The sequence below is a fragment of the Carassius carassius genome, chromosome 19 (genome assembly GCF_963082965.1).
Source record: "Carassius carassius chromosome 19, fCarCar2.1, whole genome shotgun sequence".
In the NCBI taxonomy this organism is placed as follows: domain Eukaryota; kingdom Metazoa; phylum Chordata; class Actinopteri; order Cypriniformes; family Cyprinidae; genus Carassius; species Carassius carassius.
In genome coordinates, this window is record NC_081773.1 from 23,947,511 (window position 1) to 23,966,687 (window position 19,177).

At 36.2% G+C, this 19,177-nt stretch overlaps 1 protein-coding gene across 5 annotated transcripts in view; it reads right to left on the bottom strand.

Moving 5' to 3' along the window:
- LOC132095431 (receptor tyrosine-protein kinase erbB-4-like) overlaps positions 1–19,177 on the bottom strand; it is a 361,887-nt gene that overhangs the window by 105,137 nt on the left and 237,573 nt on the right. For all 5 annotated transcript variants that reach the window (XM_059500422.1, XM_059500423.1, XM_059500421.1 and 2 more), the window contains one exon: positions 16,457–16,643. In XM_059500422.1, the coding sequence (XP_059356405.1) occupies positions 16,457–16,643 (187 nt within the window). The remainder of the gene's footprint in view (positions 1–16,456; positions 16,644–19,177) is intronic.

Sequence of the window (19,177 nt, forward strand, 5' to 3'; positions counted from 1 at the left end):
AGCATCCTCATTTTACAGCATTTTCAGTGCCTAAAACTTTTAACACTAGCTTTGCAGGTAGGTTTCTTGAAGCATCTTGGAGACGTTGCCACAGTTCTTCTGGATTTAGTCTGTCTGAGTTTGTCTGATGATGATGATGAGACTGGATGATGATGAAATCAGATCTAAGTGTGGAGCACTGGCACAAAAAAGGGCCAGTTTTATTGGGAACTGATTTACTGATTTTAATAATCTTTAAAACAATAAACTGTCATGAGAAAATGTATATACTGTATATGAAGAATTTGGTTCCAAAACGCAATAAATCCATTTGGATAAATTTGAGTAAAAATGTGTTTTCTATAACAAGAAAGTGGCAAGAGAAAAACTGCTATTTTCTGTTTCAAACTTTCACATAGCATCTTTAGGTTATAATAACATAAAAAATATATAATCCAGGGTTTCTAATTCAAAGATTTATTATAAAAATTGATAATAATTTCCCCCCCCCCAAAATGCAATTTATCAATGATAACTTTTTTTTTCTCAAAATGCAATAAATCCACTGAATCAATGTGAAAGTTATTTTTCATATTGAAACTGATGAAAATACACAACATAATAAGCTGACCCACATATGAGAGCATCTGAACTTGGTCAATACTAATCTTATATACAGGCACTGGACCAAATATGCATTCATCAGTCATCGCTTCCAAAATGAATTTAATGGGTCACCTGGTTATTGCTTAAATAAATTACAGCAATAAAATTAAGTTTCATCATGAAAAAGAACAATCTGACAAAGGAAAAATAAATTTCCCTTACATTCAACTTCCAAAAGTGCATTCATCTTTGCCATGTTACATTCATTTAGTTGACTAGTGCTATGTGCTGTATTAACAAAACTATAAATGGCATTAATAAAAACAATATTATGCTGATACGCGTCTAATGAATGCGATATAGTGTAGCTTGTCGCTGATCTACGGCTTTGTGTATTAAATGCATCTGAATAATTTCCATCTCTAAACATGTGATGGAGATTTACCGGTGCTATTAATCACAGAACCGGCTTTACTGACGAGATGTGCATGACAATCACATGCGATTTATCATGCAGCCCTTGTTTGTTGATCACAAAGTACAAAGTAGATGAGGAAAACTAGGATGCCGGGTGTATTTATATAATTCCCATCCCTAGTTAAAGTGAAGTTTGCTTTGGCCAAACTTTGCTCTGCTACCAAAACTAAATATGACTTAAAATACCTTGTGTAACACATTAAAAATGAGTTCATGCATAGTGCTGCAAAATTATGTAAGAGGGCTGGATGAGAAAATTGTCTGCATTTGGAAAAGTGATTTCAGATGTGCTCGGAGAGTAAACAAGAGGCCAGGTGGGGTAGTGAGGGAGGAGTTTGGGGTATATTTAGCATCATGTTTTCATCCGCATGGCAGACCCCACCTGGGCAGCTTGAGTGCTTAGCAGGGCGGTCGTAACAGCAGCAGGGGCTATTCATGTCCTATTACCCTCCACTGCATTCAGTGTAGCCCCTGAACTTCGTCCCTGTGAGCCACTATGCAAAAAATAAATACATTAATTATTAAGCCACGGAGGGAGACAGGGATGCTGAGGCAAAGACCTTGCTGTGCCAGTTTAGCTGAAAGCTGAAACACAAGAGCCAGAGCACACTGGATTTACTACTCCAGATGCACACCAGCTGCTTTCTGCTTCTCTTGCTCATTCTGGTATTTTCTATGTCACTGGGCATGTTTCGTGGTGGCGTCTGATGTAACTCCATGGTAGTCAAGACAGGTAGTCCCTCTTATGTTCACCTGCTTCCTCCTAGATATCACCTCACTGACCAATCAGGAAGCAGGAAAAAGAGAATAATTAATAGGTAGCCTTTTAAGAGAAGTGATTTTCCAAGGAGGGCATTTTCCAATTATTTTCTTGTCCTCTTTGATTTCCAACCCCATCCGTCTTTTCAGTTATTCCTTACAGTTCTCCCATGCACCCATATATCATTAACAAAATGATTGTGCATGCTATGTATACGTGGACCTGCTACAGTCAAATGCTTAACATAATATTGCAGAAGCATTTCTATAATTAAATGAATGTTATACAGTCTGTAGTCTCAGTCAGCATACCCACAGACTATTGAACCGTTCATTCTCTGACCGTCTGATGCATACTGCACACAAAAATGGTAAGCCTTAGCCTAACCTGGTTAGTGGCATTACCTTTTTGAAAATGTTTAGTTTGATGCACTTGCTAGGAATAAAACTAGCATAAAAATTTTGTTTTCAAAATAGTTTAAAATATATGTGATAAAAATATTATAAAAAAAAATTATTTTAAACATAAAAATTACGATGGTCACCTTTTCTTTTATGTAGAGGTGAGACATTTTTACATAAATTAGTTTCATTTTTACATCTATCTATCTATCTATCTATCTATCTATCTATCTATCTATCTATCTATCTATCTATCTATCTATCCATCTATCCATCTGTACTGTATATGTATACACTTAAACATATATATTTATTTAGTCCTTTATCAGAAACTTTTATACAAAGTGTATATATACTGTATAGTTATAAGTGTAGTTGTTATTATAATTATTATACAAACAAACAAACAGAAAATAAATAAATGATTAAATAAATAAATAGATAAAAGTAATATCAACTAATGCAGATAAACCTTTTCTTAAACTGCTTAATGGCTGCTTTATTTGCCAGTCAGACAATCTCAGTAAAAATAAGCTGCAGTGTGGACAAGGCTTCACAGCGATACAGTTTCCAACCGAACTACCAACCATGTGATCAAAGCGCATCCCACAGCTTCAGCCGAACAACAATTCCGTCACATTCCCTCTGAAACAAGAGGTCTGTGATTGTCAGGAGCAGATGTAATTGACTTAGCGCTCTTAAAAGTTTCATTAACGATTCCTGCTGTGGGCTTGATGAAACAATGCCAAATTAGAGACGCCATCAAGAACAGGAGGACTAGCGGAGGTGGAGATGCCTTTTATCAGTCTGTAGTATTTGTATCACTTGAAAGCATAAGTATTTGCGTGCATATAGATGTGTATGGCTGTGCGTCGACTCCAGCTCTGCATGATATCGATGCCAATGACACTTTGGCTTGTGCACGCACAGAAACCCAGCCAGAACCTCTGGCAAGCACAATACACTGCTGTTCAAACTTCCGCCATAGAATTGCACACTTGCCAACCGCAACACAGCCGATCACCTGCCACGCATTGGTTTGAACTGATCAGGTCTGTAGAAGGGTAACAAGGGTCACTTTGATGTCTTGTGCACACCACAGTCTTTGCTATGGGTGCATTGAATGCCCTGGTTTCCGGCTCTAAAATAACGCCGCAGGGCTGTAGAGAAAACTGTTTTGATTATTAATTGACATTAAAATTCTTTGCACGCCTCACATTTACTTTTAATGAGGCCCAAGTCTGATATCTGAGGGGGTGGAAGACTGAAACCACTCGGAGTGGACAGACGAGCAGAGTTTGCAGCTTTATGAGCGCTGCTGATATGCATTGTGTCCGTGTGTGTGTGTGTGTGTGCAGGACAAAGGTTAGGTTTGGGCACAGTGCTCATCAGTGGCTGGAGTTTCCTGCACTCCGGCTGGCCCTGGAGCCCCATGTGATGCCAGTCTTGAATTATTCAACATCCACAGCCGCTCTACTTTTTTTCCCTCCCTGTTTTTTGCTCCTCTTTCTCTCAGCTGTGAGCATTTGCTTGCACTGCAAGTGACACATGCATATAATCAACGTACAGAGTCATTTAGCAATATTCTGATATACAGCTCTGGGTCAGAGAACAACTCTATGTTTGTCAAAATGATTGCACGAGTCTGCATTTGGGCTGGAGCATAATGACTGATTTTACAAAGGCTCGAATCAAACGGTAAAGTCATGTGCTAACAACACCCTAGAGACTCTTTGACTCCATTAGCAGAGGCTTACAGGTAATGGAGACAAATTGGCGAAGCTAAAATGTGTGTATGCCAAAGCTTTCTTAACACTGGAGCAGGCTGTCGACTAGCAGCAACGTGCTGAAACACACAGGTATAATGTTATGTTACTCTCAAATTTCTGGCATTCGAACGTGTCCTTGCACTAAAGATGAAGTCAGGCAACAAAGATAGGTCAAAATGATGTGATAGGTGCTTTAAAGGTCACTTGTATTAAACTCAATCTCTTTCTTCTGTCAGGATATCCTTAGGCATAATGTCCGAGCTTCTGTTTTCCATACAATGAATATACAGTAAGTGAAGTTTTATACTGCTGGACACGAAAGAGACAAATAGCACTATAAAGGTTTCTTGAATGTAGTACAGTATATAAAACTAGTGTATTAGTATAGTGTATTAGTATAGTGACTAATATGAAGTCATTGTGTGAGATTTTTTTATTGTTTTTTGTTCTGTTCTGTTCTGTTGAAAGTTGTGGCAGATGGGGAAATTACCCTGGACAAAAATTCTGTTATTTCCTGTTTATACGTCAATAAATTCCTGTTTATACATTATGCAGTTTATATGTCAACACTTCTCCCAATAATACTAGTACTTTCTATTCTATCAATAAAAACATTTATAAATAAAGCATACTATGTCAGACTAACTGAGAATTGACACAGCACTTACATATTGTTGCCCTTTTATTGGTTTATTTGCTCCTATTGTCCTTTTAAAACAGTTTTGGATAAAAGCATCTGCTTAATGATTACACTTAAATGTAGATATGTGCTGATTGGCAGTATAAACCACCACCTACTTTCAGTGTATGGAAAAAAACAGTTGAAAAGTCTTTGATATATTACTTCGAACAAGAAATAATGCACATTATTAACGTGACGTGAGTAAATGATGACAAAATGTTGAGTGAACAATGTCTTTAATTCAGGTAGTGTTTTCGAACAATTGCCATTGCTACTGCCATGTTATTCATTAAAGAATGAACAAAGCTCAATATCTGCCATCATCAAACTGTCAAAGATAAATCAGACACTAATTTCCTTTCTGTCAATACTTGTTCTACACTGGCATTTGGTTCACTCTCGTGGTGAAGGCACTGTTCTCTTTCCACCTGCCTCAGATTATACAACCGCTCTGTGGTGTGCTCCACTTTCTCTTTGCCGGGATTCATTTTTACAGTACACAGAATGGTGTGATGTTAATTGGACATGTTGTCTCGGGATGTTTCATGCAATTGAATTAAATATGGGGCCATGAAAAGCTATACGCACATTAGAGTAACTGATAGACTCATTGTGTTGGCTGTTGAATTTATGTATTTCTTTAGGCTCAATTCCCTATTTAAACCAAAGTTATTACTATATTCTATATACGTCTCCACTTTTACTTCAGTGGAATGTTGGGAAAATCATGTAATCCTGCAGAGAGGGTTTAAAAATATTAAAAAGAATTAAACAGAACACGGTACTTAATTCTAATTTGCAGATGATAGCATTAGACAAAAAAGTGATTTAAGTTTTAATGTTGTATGAAGATAATATTAAATAAGCAATTCAAGGGCTCTGTGGAGCTTTCAAAACATTGTTCTGTGTGTTTAAGCACCTGACATTTAAACATCTGGTTCAACCAATGGTGCAGAAGTTACACACTTTATCTTTAAAGGTATAGTTCAACCAAAAATGAATTTTCTGCCATCATTTACTCACCCTCATGTAATTCCAAACCTGCATGTAATTATTTCTTCTGCGGAATATAAAAGTTTTATTTTCCTAACAATACCAAAATCTGTAGCTCCTTATATGTTTCATATGTTTTATAGCAATACAGTTTTCTTCATGTATGTGTGAGCCATATGTGTGTGGATATAGGCTTCCATCTCTCTTTTTTGACTGTGAAAAGTGGTGTTTGAAGCCAGGAGATATGTTTAATCATTCAGATTCTTAATGATGACACCAGATTCATTATTAATAGGCCTGGTTTCTCCAGTGATTGGGGTGGGCGAGTGGGTATTAGCACTAGCCCCACGCTTTCTATTTGATCTATGTGTAATTACCGCTTTTCTTTTTCTCTCTCTTCACATCATAGGCTTTAAATACAGACAACTTTTAAAAAGGGATTCTTCCATTTTCTACTCCACTTCCCAGGGCTTTGTTTCTCAGCAGTTCTGTCATCCTTTCATTTCCATGGAGAAGGAAAGTACACTCTGCATGTGTTCTGTATACACAAACACACTGCAGTTAAAAAGAGAAGTACATTTACAGTTGTTGTTTTTTTTTTTTTTAACTTGATTTCTATGTATCTATGTATCTGTCTCTCTATGTACCAAACCAAATCATGTATTTTTACCATCTATTCAGGTAACATTTTAGCAAGAAAATATATTAATTGTATAAATAATTGTTTTTAATAATATTATGTGTGTGCATGTATATATATATATATATATATATATATATATATATATATATACAATTTAATAAAATAAAATTGTTATTTTATTTTATTTTAATTTTTTTTTATTTTACACACTATTTATTTTCCTTCACAATGATGAAGACTAAATAATCGTCTTAAAATGTTACAAATTCTAATCCAAATACTCAGTAGGAGTCATTTATAAAACAGGGTCCATACATTACCATCACACACTTTTATTTCCTTTTTGAGGGCAGAAGGGTCACATTTTTCTAATGATGAATTTTTTTAAGTCCTTCTGTGGTTGGACATCAATATTTCATTACATTCTTTTCTCATAGCTTGCATAATTCCCAAAAGCTTCAGTTAATGAGCTTGAAAACAGTCAGCAAAATTAAGAAGTGAAAAGCACAAAGAATATGTAAGTGGGAAATGTAAAGACAACGGTCTCTTCCAAGGCCTAATAAAGAAGCACCTGTTTGTGCATAATACTGTCGCTTTTAATGCTGTTTTTCTCAATTCCCAGGGAGAAAATGTCCTGTCATTGACACTGTCCTTTCCACCTCCGTAACCTTGCATTTGCGGTTTATGTCGCTGGTTATTACTGCACTACAGCTGCGCCAAAAGATTAATAATACAGCCACATTCTAGATTTGCTGCAGAGCAACTGTTGTCCTTCAGAAGGAGGATCGCTCCCCTGCGCCTCAAACAGTGAAAAATCGAGTATGACACAAACGTAATTGCATGGGAAGTAATCAATTAGACACACAATTGGAAGTGACCCGGGGTCTGGAAGCCTCAGCGAGAAAGATGGAAATGAGTGTTGTGCAAGCACCAACAAAAGTAATTTTCTTTTTTCTTCTCTTGGGTCCCTTTACACTGACTACACTGAGCCGAAAAAGAACCGAAACAGGTAAAGAGAGAGAGCATGAGACAGACATGTGTCATCTGGCAGTCAAAGGCTGATCTCCCTCTTTTCTTGTTCAATGTCTTTCATGTCCGGTGTGCTGTTCCAGAAAGCTTTCATGAGACGCTGAGCAGGACTCAGTGAGGTTAATGCACGATCATTGAGATTTTCTCCTTGAACAGGTGCAGGTATATTGGAGAGCAAAAATAAAGGGACAGTCTTGTGCATGTACATATACACTATGTGTACAAAAAGTAATTTATTCAATATAAAATATATACTGTTTACTAAATGCAAATTGTTGCAGGTGCCATTTCAAACATATCTATCCATTCAACCAACCAAACAACTATGCATATGTATGAAAGACTTATTAACCAGGGATTTTTTCATTTCTTTTAAAACTTTACAACAGGACTTTGTAAAGCCAACATTCAACATTTGTCATAACAAACTGTTCTAGTTAGTCTGTCTATAAGGCCTATAAAACTTTGGGGCTTTGTACATTTATTTCAAAATTTTAGAACAAGGCTTTATAAAGACAACATTCAAGGTTTATCATGACAAACTTTGCCGTTCTAGTTAATTTAAATAATCTGAATTTCATTGGATTTTAATTAGTTATTTCTACTTCCTTTCATTCACATTTTGATTGTTATTCCACATCCAGTTTGGTGACTGAATTTAAATTCTGTTAGTTGCAGCAAATTTAAGCTCAGAAGGGAAATGTATATAAATAATTACAATTAATTATGATTAATTACAATTTTTTATCTGAGCTTGAAACAGAATTAAATTGCCATGAACTAATCTGTTCGTCCAGTGAACATTTAACATAATTTCATATCAACTCTAAGAAAGGATATTTTCGTGGCCACAGAAAATACTTTCATACAGCAATTAATGCATCAGAGCATGTAGCAAAATCGGAATCGTAAAGGGACATTGATTTTTTAAGGCAGAATCAGAAACTCGTAATTTGTGCACAAGAGTTTTATTAAATAAACACTAACGCAAACTAGTGTCTGGATGCAAAGTCTTGATAGTTTTGAGGATCGGTGTTGTAGAAGTTGGGATCACATTCTTCTGGTTTTGAAGAGTGATGAATTCCAAAGATGTCCTGACTCGATGGTGATTGGGAATTCTTCCCAGTGGAAAGTGGAAAGAGCTAAGAGAGAGGTCAGCTGAGATCCTACGATCTTTGGTGAATGGAAAGTCAAGGCACGAGGCCTGGCGCAGACTTAGTGGGTTCAAGAGAGATCTAGCTCATTCTCCTCATCCCCTTAGGACCTAAAAGAACCACAGACTGACGGCGGGTCACTGATGTAAGGCCTTTAAAGGGATCCCCGGGTCTTAAGACATGTATTATGTACTAATGATGTACTAAATGACATGTACTAAAATGATGTATCTTATTGAAATAACCTACAAACAGATCAATAAAAGAATGAATGCACGCACACTACACACATTTGACATTGATCATTTTCTATTCGGATTCTGGGTAGAGAAGAAAATAGCATGATCAAAAGCTGTCATCAAGGGCAAACAAGAAAGAAAGAGAAAGAAAGGACACAGAACTAAAGAAACTCTAAAAGACCGAGAACAACACAAGGAGAGAAACTGTTAAATTGACACACTCGTGTTCTTATGGAGGCGGTTATTATTGTGAGGTAATTACTATCTAAGAAGCATTTATGTTCGGCTTTAAAAAAAACAACAAGGAGTTGCACAAATGTTGAGTAAAAAATGTTTGTCTAGGCATGAAAGAAAATTCAAATTCTTCTGAAAATGACAACAGAACAGCACTTTGAAATGTCAAAGAAAGGAACGCGAAGTTTAACCTGTGCCTCAGTGATGGGACGAGGTATAATTATTACAAATCACCTGCCTCTCAAGGTCTTTGAGGACACAGACACAAAAAGACACAGCTCTCTCTGGACTGACAGCAGCAGCTGATAATGCTTTCCATGAAGCCTGTATGCACAGCACATTACAATGCACATTTCTTTCCATTATGTCTTTTCATAAATAACTGAAAGCTACAGTATATTTTACAACATTAAAAAGGTAAAAATAAAGATATAACCATTAATGCATAAATATTATAAATGTATACTATTAACTGCTGCAATTATTTATGAGAATTATTTATGAGAAAATATATATAAGATGTATTAATTAACAAGGCATTATTAAAGCTTAAAGAATACTTTTACACTACTTATCAAACATCTACACTTTATTGTTTCTCGTGCACAATTTTAATGAATCAATAGCAGAGTCAATAGGTATTACAGTACGTAAAATAATTAATTTCATTATTATACAGTGGTGGCCAAAATTATTATAACACTAGTTTTTTCACCATCTAAAAATAGATTAAGTCAGTTATTTATATCTGTTGCTGTCGTGAGTCAGTAGGAAATATTTCGAAGGAAATATATATATTTTGCCAGTAATTGCAATAATCCAGAGAGATTTGTGTTTATACAAGAAGTCTGACAACAGCCAGTGCTCCACACAGAGATCTGATCTCACCACCAACCAGTCTCTCTGGAATGACAAACTGAGGCAGACTAAATCCAGAAGAACTGTGGCAACATCTCCAAGATGATTCAAGGAATGAATGAAAAATATTTATTTATTAAGAAGTTTATTTTATTTAGAAAGGTTTCATTTATCGTTTAAAATATTAACACCAAATATATATCATAAAAATAGATTATTTATATTCAGTCAAGTGTTTCCAAATTTTTAACTAATAGCATTTGATTAATTATATACACAGTATACAGTATATACATTTTGCATTAAAAGTTTTACTAAACAAACAGTAAAAACAAGCAAAAAAGTAACATGGTCGGATGTACCAGTGAGTCTGATAATGGACAAATCACATCATGTTGTTGAGATGAAAAGACATAGAAAATGAAACAAAAACTAGTAAAAAGAAATGGAAAAAAGAGAAAACTATTTAATGCAAAAATCCTTAATCAACAGCATTCAAATGTTTCAAATGCTTTTCAAGGCGAATTGAATATAGAGCTGTTCCATTTCACATTCAAATGAATACCTCAAATAGCTCACTCCATTGAGTCTGACTTAATAACCCAGCGGGGAGGATGGTTGAAAGCCAGTCACAAGGGAGACCCTGCGACCGGAGCCAGAGCACCACATCACCGTGTCTCCCACACACCACCTCTCCGAAAATCAATAGAGCAATATCAGAATATACCAGCGACAAACTGATTCTATCCATGGCAATTTCTACCCTGATGGAATTCAGCTGTGGCAGCAATGACGACAAGTCGGTTTGATCAAATTCGGGATTAGACCCAGAGCAGTTAATAGTCTTTATTCTCTTAGATATCATTTATAGATGGTACTAATCACTTTACACATCTCTGGAGAACTGCTATGAGAGGAATGACATGATAATGTGACAGGGGATCAAAAGGCTCATAATGTTAAGGTCTGACAAGCTGATAGTCCTCGAGAGAGAGAGTGAGAGAGATGTTGCTGGGCTCTGTTCCAGCTTTGATGTGTCTCAGGGTTACAGGGCGCTGACTATGTTCAACATTTAGAAAACCAGTGTTGGGAGTAAGTCCTTAAAAGTTGCTACAAACCAACTTAGCTGTTGCTCAGAAGTGTAATCCTTCCATTACAGCAAGCGGTGGCAAACTTTAATAAAAAAGTTACATTGCTCTAATTATGGAGCCCTGCAACAGAGCGAGCTATTAAATAATCAAACATACTCAGATACTATTAATTATTAAATTTAAGGGGCAAATCACTTAAGGGGTTGAACTAACCCTTTATATAGAACTCAAAAGCTTCCTCAACAGTGTGGAAGACTTGTACTTTTTTTTAAGCCCCTCGGTATACTTCTTAATGAAAGCAAGAGAAAGATGCAGTTAAAGGTAAGGGGGCAGCAACAGCAGAATTCACAAAGAAAATTGGACGAACAAGAAAAGAATGAATGTAGGCAAAGAAAGAGACATGAGCAAGCAGAGCTTCTGTGTTGTCTCCTTCCCTGTGGGCATGGCTGGGATTTCAAACGTTGCTTGACTCCACTGCTGTTCCCTGTTAGTCTGCCTAAGACAGGAGATCACGCTCCTCTGGGAGAACCTGGTCTCCTGGACATTTCTAAACACTGTCATTTTCCAAGAAATCAGCACAAAATGCAGCACAGTTAGGCTGTAAGTGATGTCAGCATTACAATGTGGCATTTGGGTAATGTATGCTGCGTCGAGTGGACTCTAGAAGAGGGACTGGGTAAGTGGAACAATACACACAGCTTAAATTATTTACCCGGCCTGCTATGCCATGTCTCTCTCTCTCTGCTCTATTTCCTTTGCCTAGTCACAGCAAGTGAATGAAGATATTTCATGGACCAGAAACATTGGTCCATAAGAGTGAGACGGTGTTCCTGAACAATTTATGCACGTTGGGTTAACTAGCTAGCCAGATTTCACATCAAAATAAGCCCTTTTCCAGTATTACAGACTTAACTAAAGCAAAAACAAACAAAATTGTGAGGTGTAGAAGTCCATTATGTTTACAATGTTGCTTTTTACAAAAAGATAGTAATGCCTCTAAAAATATATAATTTAGCCATCACTGTTCAAGGAATTAAACTACATATGATTTGTATTTAACTCTGCATATTAAGCTAGGATACATTATACATTTAAAAGCATTTGGCAGTCACTATTATGCAAAGCACTTTGCATTGCATTTCGAAACATACATTTTTTATAAGTTTTGGTCATCCTCTATTGTAATCTACAATTGCAATACTGTTGCACCACAACTGTTTTTAACTGCTGAAAATTCAGGAATATTTCAGATTCAGGAATTTTGATCTAGGGATCATATGATGTTGCTAAAAAATTATTATTTTGTGTATTTGGTGTAATGAAATGTGTTCATGCAGTTTAAGGAAAAAAAAACATTATTTTCCACATAATGTACATTATTGTTTCTCCTCTATGCCCCGCCTTTCTGAAACGTGTCATTTTTTTACAAAGCTCATTGGTCTGAAAACCAAGGTGTGCTCTGATTGACCAGCTCATACTAAGTTGTTCAAAAAAACACATTATTTTCCACATATTTTACATTACTACAACACCTCTCGCCCCAGTCTGGCATGAAAGACTCGAATCATTCCTGTATCAAATGAAGGCCCACCTTCTGAAATATGAAATGTGTTGTGATTGGCTCCACTCGGCACCTGATCGGGAAATGTCATGTCCCTCACCATAGCCGCCTGCCAGCTTCAGTGTAAATATTGCTCCAAAATCAAATCAATTTGAGCACGGTTTAAACCCAGATGATTATAACCACTCTAAATTCGTCTAAACAAATAACTCCTTTTGAATTGGACTTTGAGCTTTGTAACTTTGGAGATCTTATTTTTTTATGCACAAACACCAACATTACAGACTAACTAAAGTTATAAAATTGAAAAAGCATAATAGGACCCCTTTAAGAATATCTCTTTGGGTTTGAGACTTTAGTCTTTGCTACTTCAGCGATTTTATCTATTCACAAATAGCTTGTAACACTCCAAAGAGAAAGGAAAACTTGAAATTAGTTTTCAAGTTTTCCTTTCATTTAATTCTGTGTCATACTTTCCAATTCTTTGTATTTGTGAAATATCTGTTATTATTTCTGAAACTAGTGCAGTTTCTGAATGAAAACTCATAAAAAAACTGAATGGTAGATAAAATCTTCTTTTTTTTACATTTAAATAAAGTGAATTGCAGTGAATAAAGAGGTATCATATCGATCACAAGTGCTGTATGGAGTACCTCAAGGCTCAGTTCTAAGACCATTACTTTTCATGCTTTACATGTTACCCTTGGGCTATATCATCAGGAAGCATGGTGTTAGCTTTCACTGTTATGCTGATACTCAGCTCTATATTTCTTAGAGGTTCAGACAAACATACCAATTTAAAAATATGATTAACGGAATGCATAGTCGATATAAAAACCTGGATGAGAAGTAATTTCTTACTGCTAAATTCTGAAAAAATAGAGGTGTTAATTTAACCTAGAACGCTGTCTAAGACTTGATGGCTGCTCTGTCAATTCTTCGTCATCAGTTAGGAACCTAGGTGTGCTATTTGATCGCAATCTTTACTTTGAAAGCCACATTTCTAGCATTTGTAAAACTGCATCTCAAAAATATATCTAAATTACGACCTATGCTCTCAATGTCAAATGCAGAAATGTTAATTCATGCATTCATGACCTTAAGGTTAGATTATTGTATTGCTTTATTGGGTGGTTGTTCTACACGCTTAATAAACAAAATCCAGCTAGTCCAAAATGCTGCAGCTAGAGTTCTTACTAGAACCAGAAAGTATGACCATATTAGCCCGGTTCTGTCAACTCTGCACTGGCTCCCTATCAAACATTGAATAGATTTTAAAATATTGTTTATTACTTATAAAGCCCTTAATGGTTTAGTACCTCAGTATTTTAACAAGCTATTATTGCACTATAGTCCTCTACGTCCACTGCATTCTCAAAACTCTGGCAATTTGATAATGCGAATATCAAATTGCAACTGCGGGTGCCAGATATTTTTCCTACTTAGCTCCTAAACTCTGGAATAATCTACCTAACATTGTTCGGGAGGCAGACACACTCTTGCAGTTTAAATCTAGATTAAAGACCCACCTCTTTGACCTAGCTTAGACAAAACATACTAACATATTTCTAATATTCAAATCCATTAAACAATTTTTAGGCTGCATTAATTAGGAAAATCCGGAACCGGGACCACTTCAAATAATACACAATGTACTTGCTACATCGTTAGAAGAATGGCATCTATGCATGTTTTTTTTTTTCTCTATTCTGTCACCAATGGCGTTTTGGTTCCTTGCCGCTGTTGCCTCTGGCTGGCTTAGTTAGGAATTACCAGCGTTTTCATTGACTTGATTGCACAGATACTATTTAAACTGAACTGAGCTGGATGATGACAATTGAATTCAATGATGAACTGCCTTTTTGCTTTATTGATACACTATTTTCCTATTTAATATTGTTCAGTTGCTTTGTTAAAATCTATATTGTTAAAAGTGCTATATAAATAAACTTGGTGACTTGAATTGACTTGATAACACAAACTGATAAAATGTATACATGCTACACTGCAAACCATTTTAGATATACAAATGAATAAATGACAATGGCCTTGATAGTTTTTATATTGGGCTAACAATGTGAAAATGCCCATAATTCTGAGCCTAACAGCATCCTGGTTACTCGCACTGAAGGCTGACTGATAATCGCTACTTTTTTTGATCTTACACAGTTCTGTTATGTTTCCAAAGCTTTGCCATAATAAATGGACAGACAATGCTCACCACTTCCAACAATTATTAAAGTCTGTGTCGCCATGGAAGTGTCTGGAGGAACAGCTAAAGAGAAACATACCACTTGTCATTTGTCAAAGAAGCCAAAAGCGGCACATAGTAAATGTCAGGGCAATACACTTATACTAGTTTTTTTTTAGCCAATCAGAAGGAAGCAAAGTTGTTGTGTAACAATAATCAGGTATTGTGAGAGGAAACATTTCCAGCTGGCCCTGACATTGAAGCAGAAAGTACAGGGACACTTATAAAAACATCAAAACCCCCGACTCACCATCCTTATTCTGAATTATGCAATATCCATCTGTCAAATTAGATGTTAAACACTGTCATTTGTACATAATGTTTGTTTACTACAACATCAGACTCCACAGAGGTTTGCATTTGCTGTCTGTCTTACATTGGGCCTCATATTTTTTTAACCCTATGGTGAGGTATGCATTTAAATTTAGCCACATGATTTAAAAACCCAATTGAAAAATCTCTGAATATGTATATAATGCATGTATGACCTTGCAGTAAAACAACATTTTAACGCACTCTAACCGAGCAATACTGAAGAATATTTAAAAGGCAGCACGCAATAGAAATGAAACAAAAAGCAGGCTGTTGAAAAGAGGTCCTTCACAGACAAACCACACTAATTAATGAATGAATGGAAAGAACATTTACCCTCTTGTCATTATTTCTCATCTAAGAGGAAAATACATTATTCTTTCTTCCTTTAAGAAGAAAGAAAGATTTAGCAATCCCACAGTGAAAAATAGTTAACTTGTAAATCAAAGTAATGGATATTTGTTCAGTTCTGCTATATGCCACTGTAAGACTTATATACAGATATATACATATAGAATAAAATCAATAATATGTGATAATACATACATATATTGAAGAAATTCATCAAAAGTGACAAACAAATAAATACTGTTAAATAATTTTGAACAAAAACTGACAAAATTTTTATCACATTTTGGGAAAAGACGCATTTCCAAAGTTGTCTTAAAGCAATTGCCACTGTAATATTGTTAAAATATTTTACAAATATGGCCTAAAGAAATTCTAACTTTACTGTGCTACTGCAGACTTTACTGTACTAAGTAAATAGTATCCAATCAATGTTTAGCTCTTTCAGCCTCGGCTAGTTTATTTGCCTATTAGCTCCCACAAAACTGACAGATCTGAGCTATAATAAAGACTTGGCTCATATGAGAGCAGTGCCATCATCAAGCTGGTCAAGCTCCAGCGTCCCCCCCCCAAACCTCTCACTGAGTTTTATGGATCCAATTCCAGGTGCAGATATTTGGCTGTATTTCACTGCCAGCATCGGCCCTCATCCATCCACCAAGCTCAAACACCAAGTAAGGCATTTCAGATGGAAGTTGTGAGAAATCAATTTAGTATGATATCCATATTCATGAACACTCCCCCTATCTTTCCTGTGAGACAGATCGGAACCATTAACCAACTTCACAAAGGCCTCGGCCAGTGAAATTTTCTCTGTGTACTTGTTTATGACAGGCATGCGTTCTCAGCAGTTATTTATGTCGTGATGAGAGATTTCAGAAGGGATCAATGCATTAAAGTGGATTTCAAAGCAAATGACAAACCTTCTTTAACAAAGACATGATGATCGATGCGATGCCATTTTTTGCACAATAAAGTACAGTACATTAACAAAGATAAGCAAGACAAGGACTGAGAAAGGGAAATGAACACACACATGATGTGACCTGTGGACTTGCTCATATTGTACCTGTGAGGTTCTTAAGGCCAAGCTGACGGAGTCCGAAGTTGCCATCTCTGCGGTAGTTGAGGAAGATGGCCAGGGCATAGCGGTCTTCATACAGTCTGGTGCCGCGGATGATGCGCAGATTCTCCAGGGGCAGATACTCAAACTGATTCAGTGCCACAAGTACATAGCCGGTCACTTCACGAATGGACTGCAGACAGAATAAAGCATAAACATTAATTAACAAACATGAAAAAAAGTAGTCTGACCAAATACATTTTTCTCAAGCAATGCTGTATATATTTTACCTTGTGTATGTGTTTGTGTGTGTCAGTAAGAGAATAGTGTGATTGGAAAGGTAGTATTTTTTTTTTTCTATTACTTTGATCAAAAGTGTAAGGGCCCATAATGTAATTGCACTACAAAAAAAAGTGTTTAAAGGATTTAACAGTCAGAAAAAGTAACATCAAAATATTATGTATAAAATAAAAAAGAGAGAGAAATTAAAGACAAATGGGGGAAGTGAGTGGGGGTAAGGTCTTTTTTTTTTCAGGAGAAAAACATTAAAATAACTTTTTTTTTCAATATAGTGAAAAACATTTATTTTAACATATAGGAATACAATCTAAATTAGTTTTAATATTTAAAACAACATTAACATCAACAAGGACACAAAATCTGAAATATTTTTATTATATATAATACAGAAAAACATTTTCTTTTAATTAAAATTTAATCATTTATTTCAACAGAAATTAAATATTTGTGTGTATTCTAGATAATTATATATTCTAAAAACTACTGTAAAATCAGTTATTTTACCTAAGTTTCGTCTGTTTAGTTGGCTAAGGCACCCATTAAGGATAGTCTTTGCTGTATTTTTGAAATTTGATATATAAAATTATTGTATGTCTGAGCTATTGCTATATTTCCATCACCTTGTTTTTATGTGCATCTTGAAAAATCGCATCAGAAACGAGTGATGGAAACACTAAACTTAGAAAATAAACCCTTAATTCACAAAAAAAGAAATAAATGTATGGATACTTGAAGTGGTTTTTGGCTTGTGCGAAAAGTGTTGATGCGAATAATGGGAGAAGGATACACATTTACTGAATAAGTTCCTCCATGTGCATCAAAAAGTGTCATATGACTTTTGTTCTATGAGATGGAATAACCTGACTAACCAGCAGACCGATTTTGTTGCACAGAATCTGAAATGTTGTTATGGTCATTCTTAAATGCCCAAGCACAGCCTGTCATCAGAGTATTTCTGTATAATTGCCTCCCAGAACTGTTTTACTTGACTGCGTTCCCAAACAGCAGGCATCCAAGTCCGAAAGCAATGACCGCATTTATTGTGTTTCATCTGCTCACTCTTAAGTGCAAGTCATTTATTATGTATAAATGTGGCGATTATGATTATATATAATGATACTTTTCTTAGTGATATTTAGTGCTAGTTTATCAGTAAGTGAAAAATGTTGTTCTCTTTTCTTATTAATTGGATGGAAGCTGTGCTTATTCTTAAATATTTTACGCAATATTCCAATATTGCGCACGTTAAATTCACAGCTTTGGATGGAAACCCGGCAGGGTCAGTTATTTCGTCAAACTACTACTTGTTAAAAAGAGCCCCTTCCCATAGGATTCTGCTGAAATGGGCTGGTGAAGTGGTCGTGATGTAATGTTGCATGTAGAGTCACCTTAGGCCTCTCAGCACTTCATACAGTCATTAGCTGAAGTTTTGGGAGTGGGCAGCAGTAGGACACAATGAGCCACAGGGACTTTTCTCTCTCTCTCTCGGCCTTGTTCATTTTTTTACCGTCTCTCTCTCTACCCTCTACTAGATAGATAATGATCATGGGGATGACTCAAATCCATCCAACCACATCCGTGAGACCCTTGCCGTGACATACTGGTGCCGTCACTGCGCCTGTCATTAAGCCAGACACCGTTTCATTCATTCTGACAGAGCACCTCCTGCTGTGAATGATGACACTGAATGTGTATGCGTGTGTGTTGTGGGGCAGAATTAGCCCTGAGGAAATGCTAACATTGGGGAGTGCTCTCACTGACAGACGTCAGTTAGCGTGAGCATCATCTCAGGACCCATGCAGCGTGACAGGGCCGGTCCTGCCACTGTCATCGTCCAAGATGTCCAGCTAATGGGCAGAGACATGAGCTCTTTTTAGTGTGGTGCTAGAAGGCCAGTCAGAGCCTCAGTCATTTATCTGGGCTAATGAACTGTTCTAATAGCTGCAGGGACATTGCAGGAAGCACTTCCTGCGCCTGTACGTGGGGTATCACTGATGTGTGCTGAGAGAATTGTGTCAAGTGGGGTTACAGGACTTCCGACGAGGAGGTATGAAGAGCAGACCAGCTGGAAATAGCATCTGCCCAGCTATATGCAGAATCAGTGTTACTTCGATACACAAAAGCAAAGCAGACAGGAGAAGAGAGCGCTCATTTTTTATTTTAATTTTTTATATATAACTCTGATACGGTTTCATTAAGAGTGTAACAAGTTAGCAGGCCATATTGCAATTTTATGTAAAAAATAATTCTCTGCTTGTTTTAAAAAGTGTTGGGGTAGGCCTGGACGATAAACGATATCGTATCAAGGATGCAAAAATGTTATTGTCAATAATGATGATAAGCTCTGGACATTTTTACTCAGTACAGTACACATTAATAAGTCCTAATAAGTGATGTTGTTGATAAGTCTGCATTTGAGTCTACTAC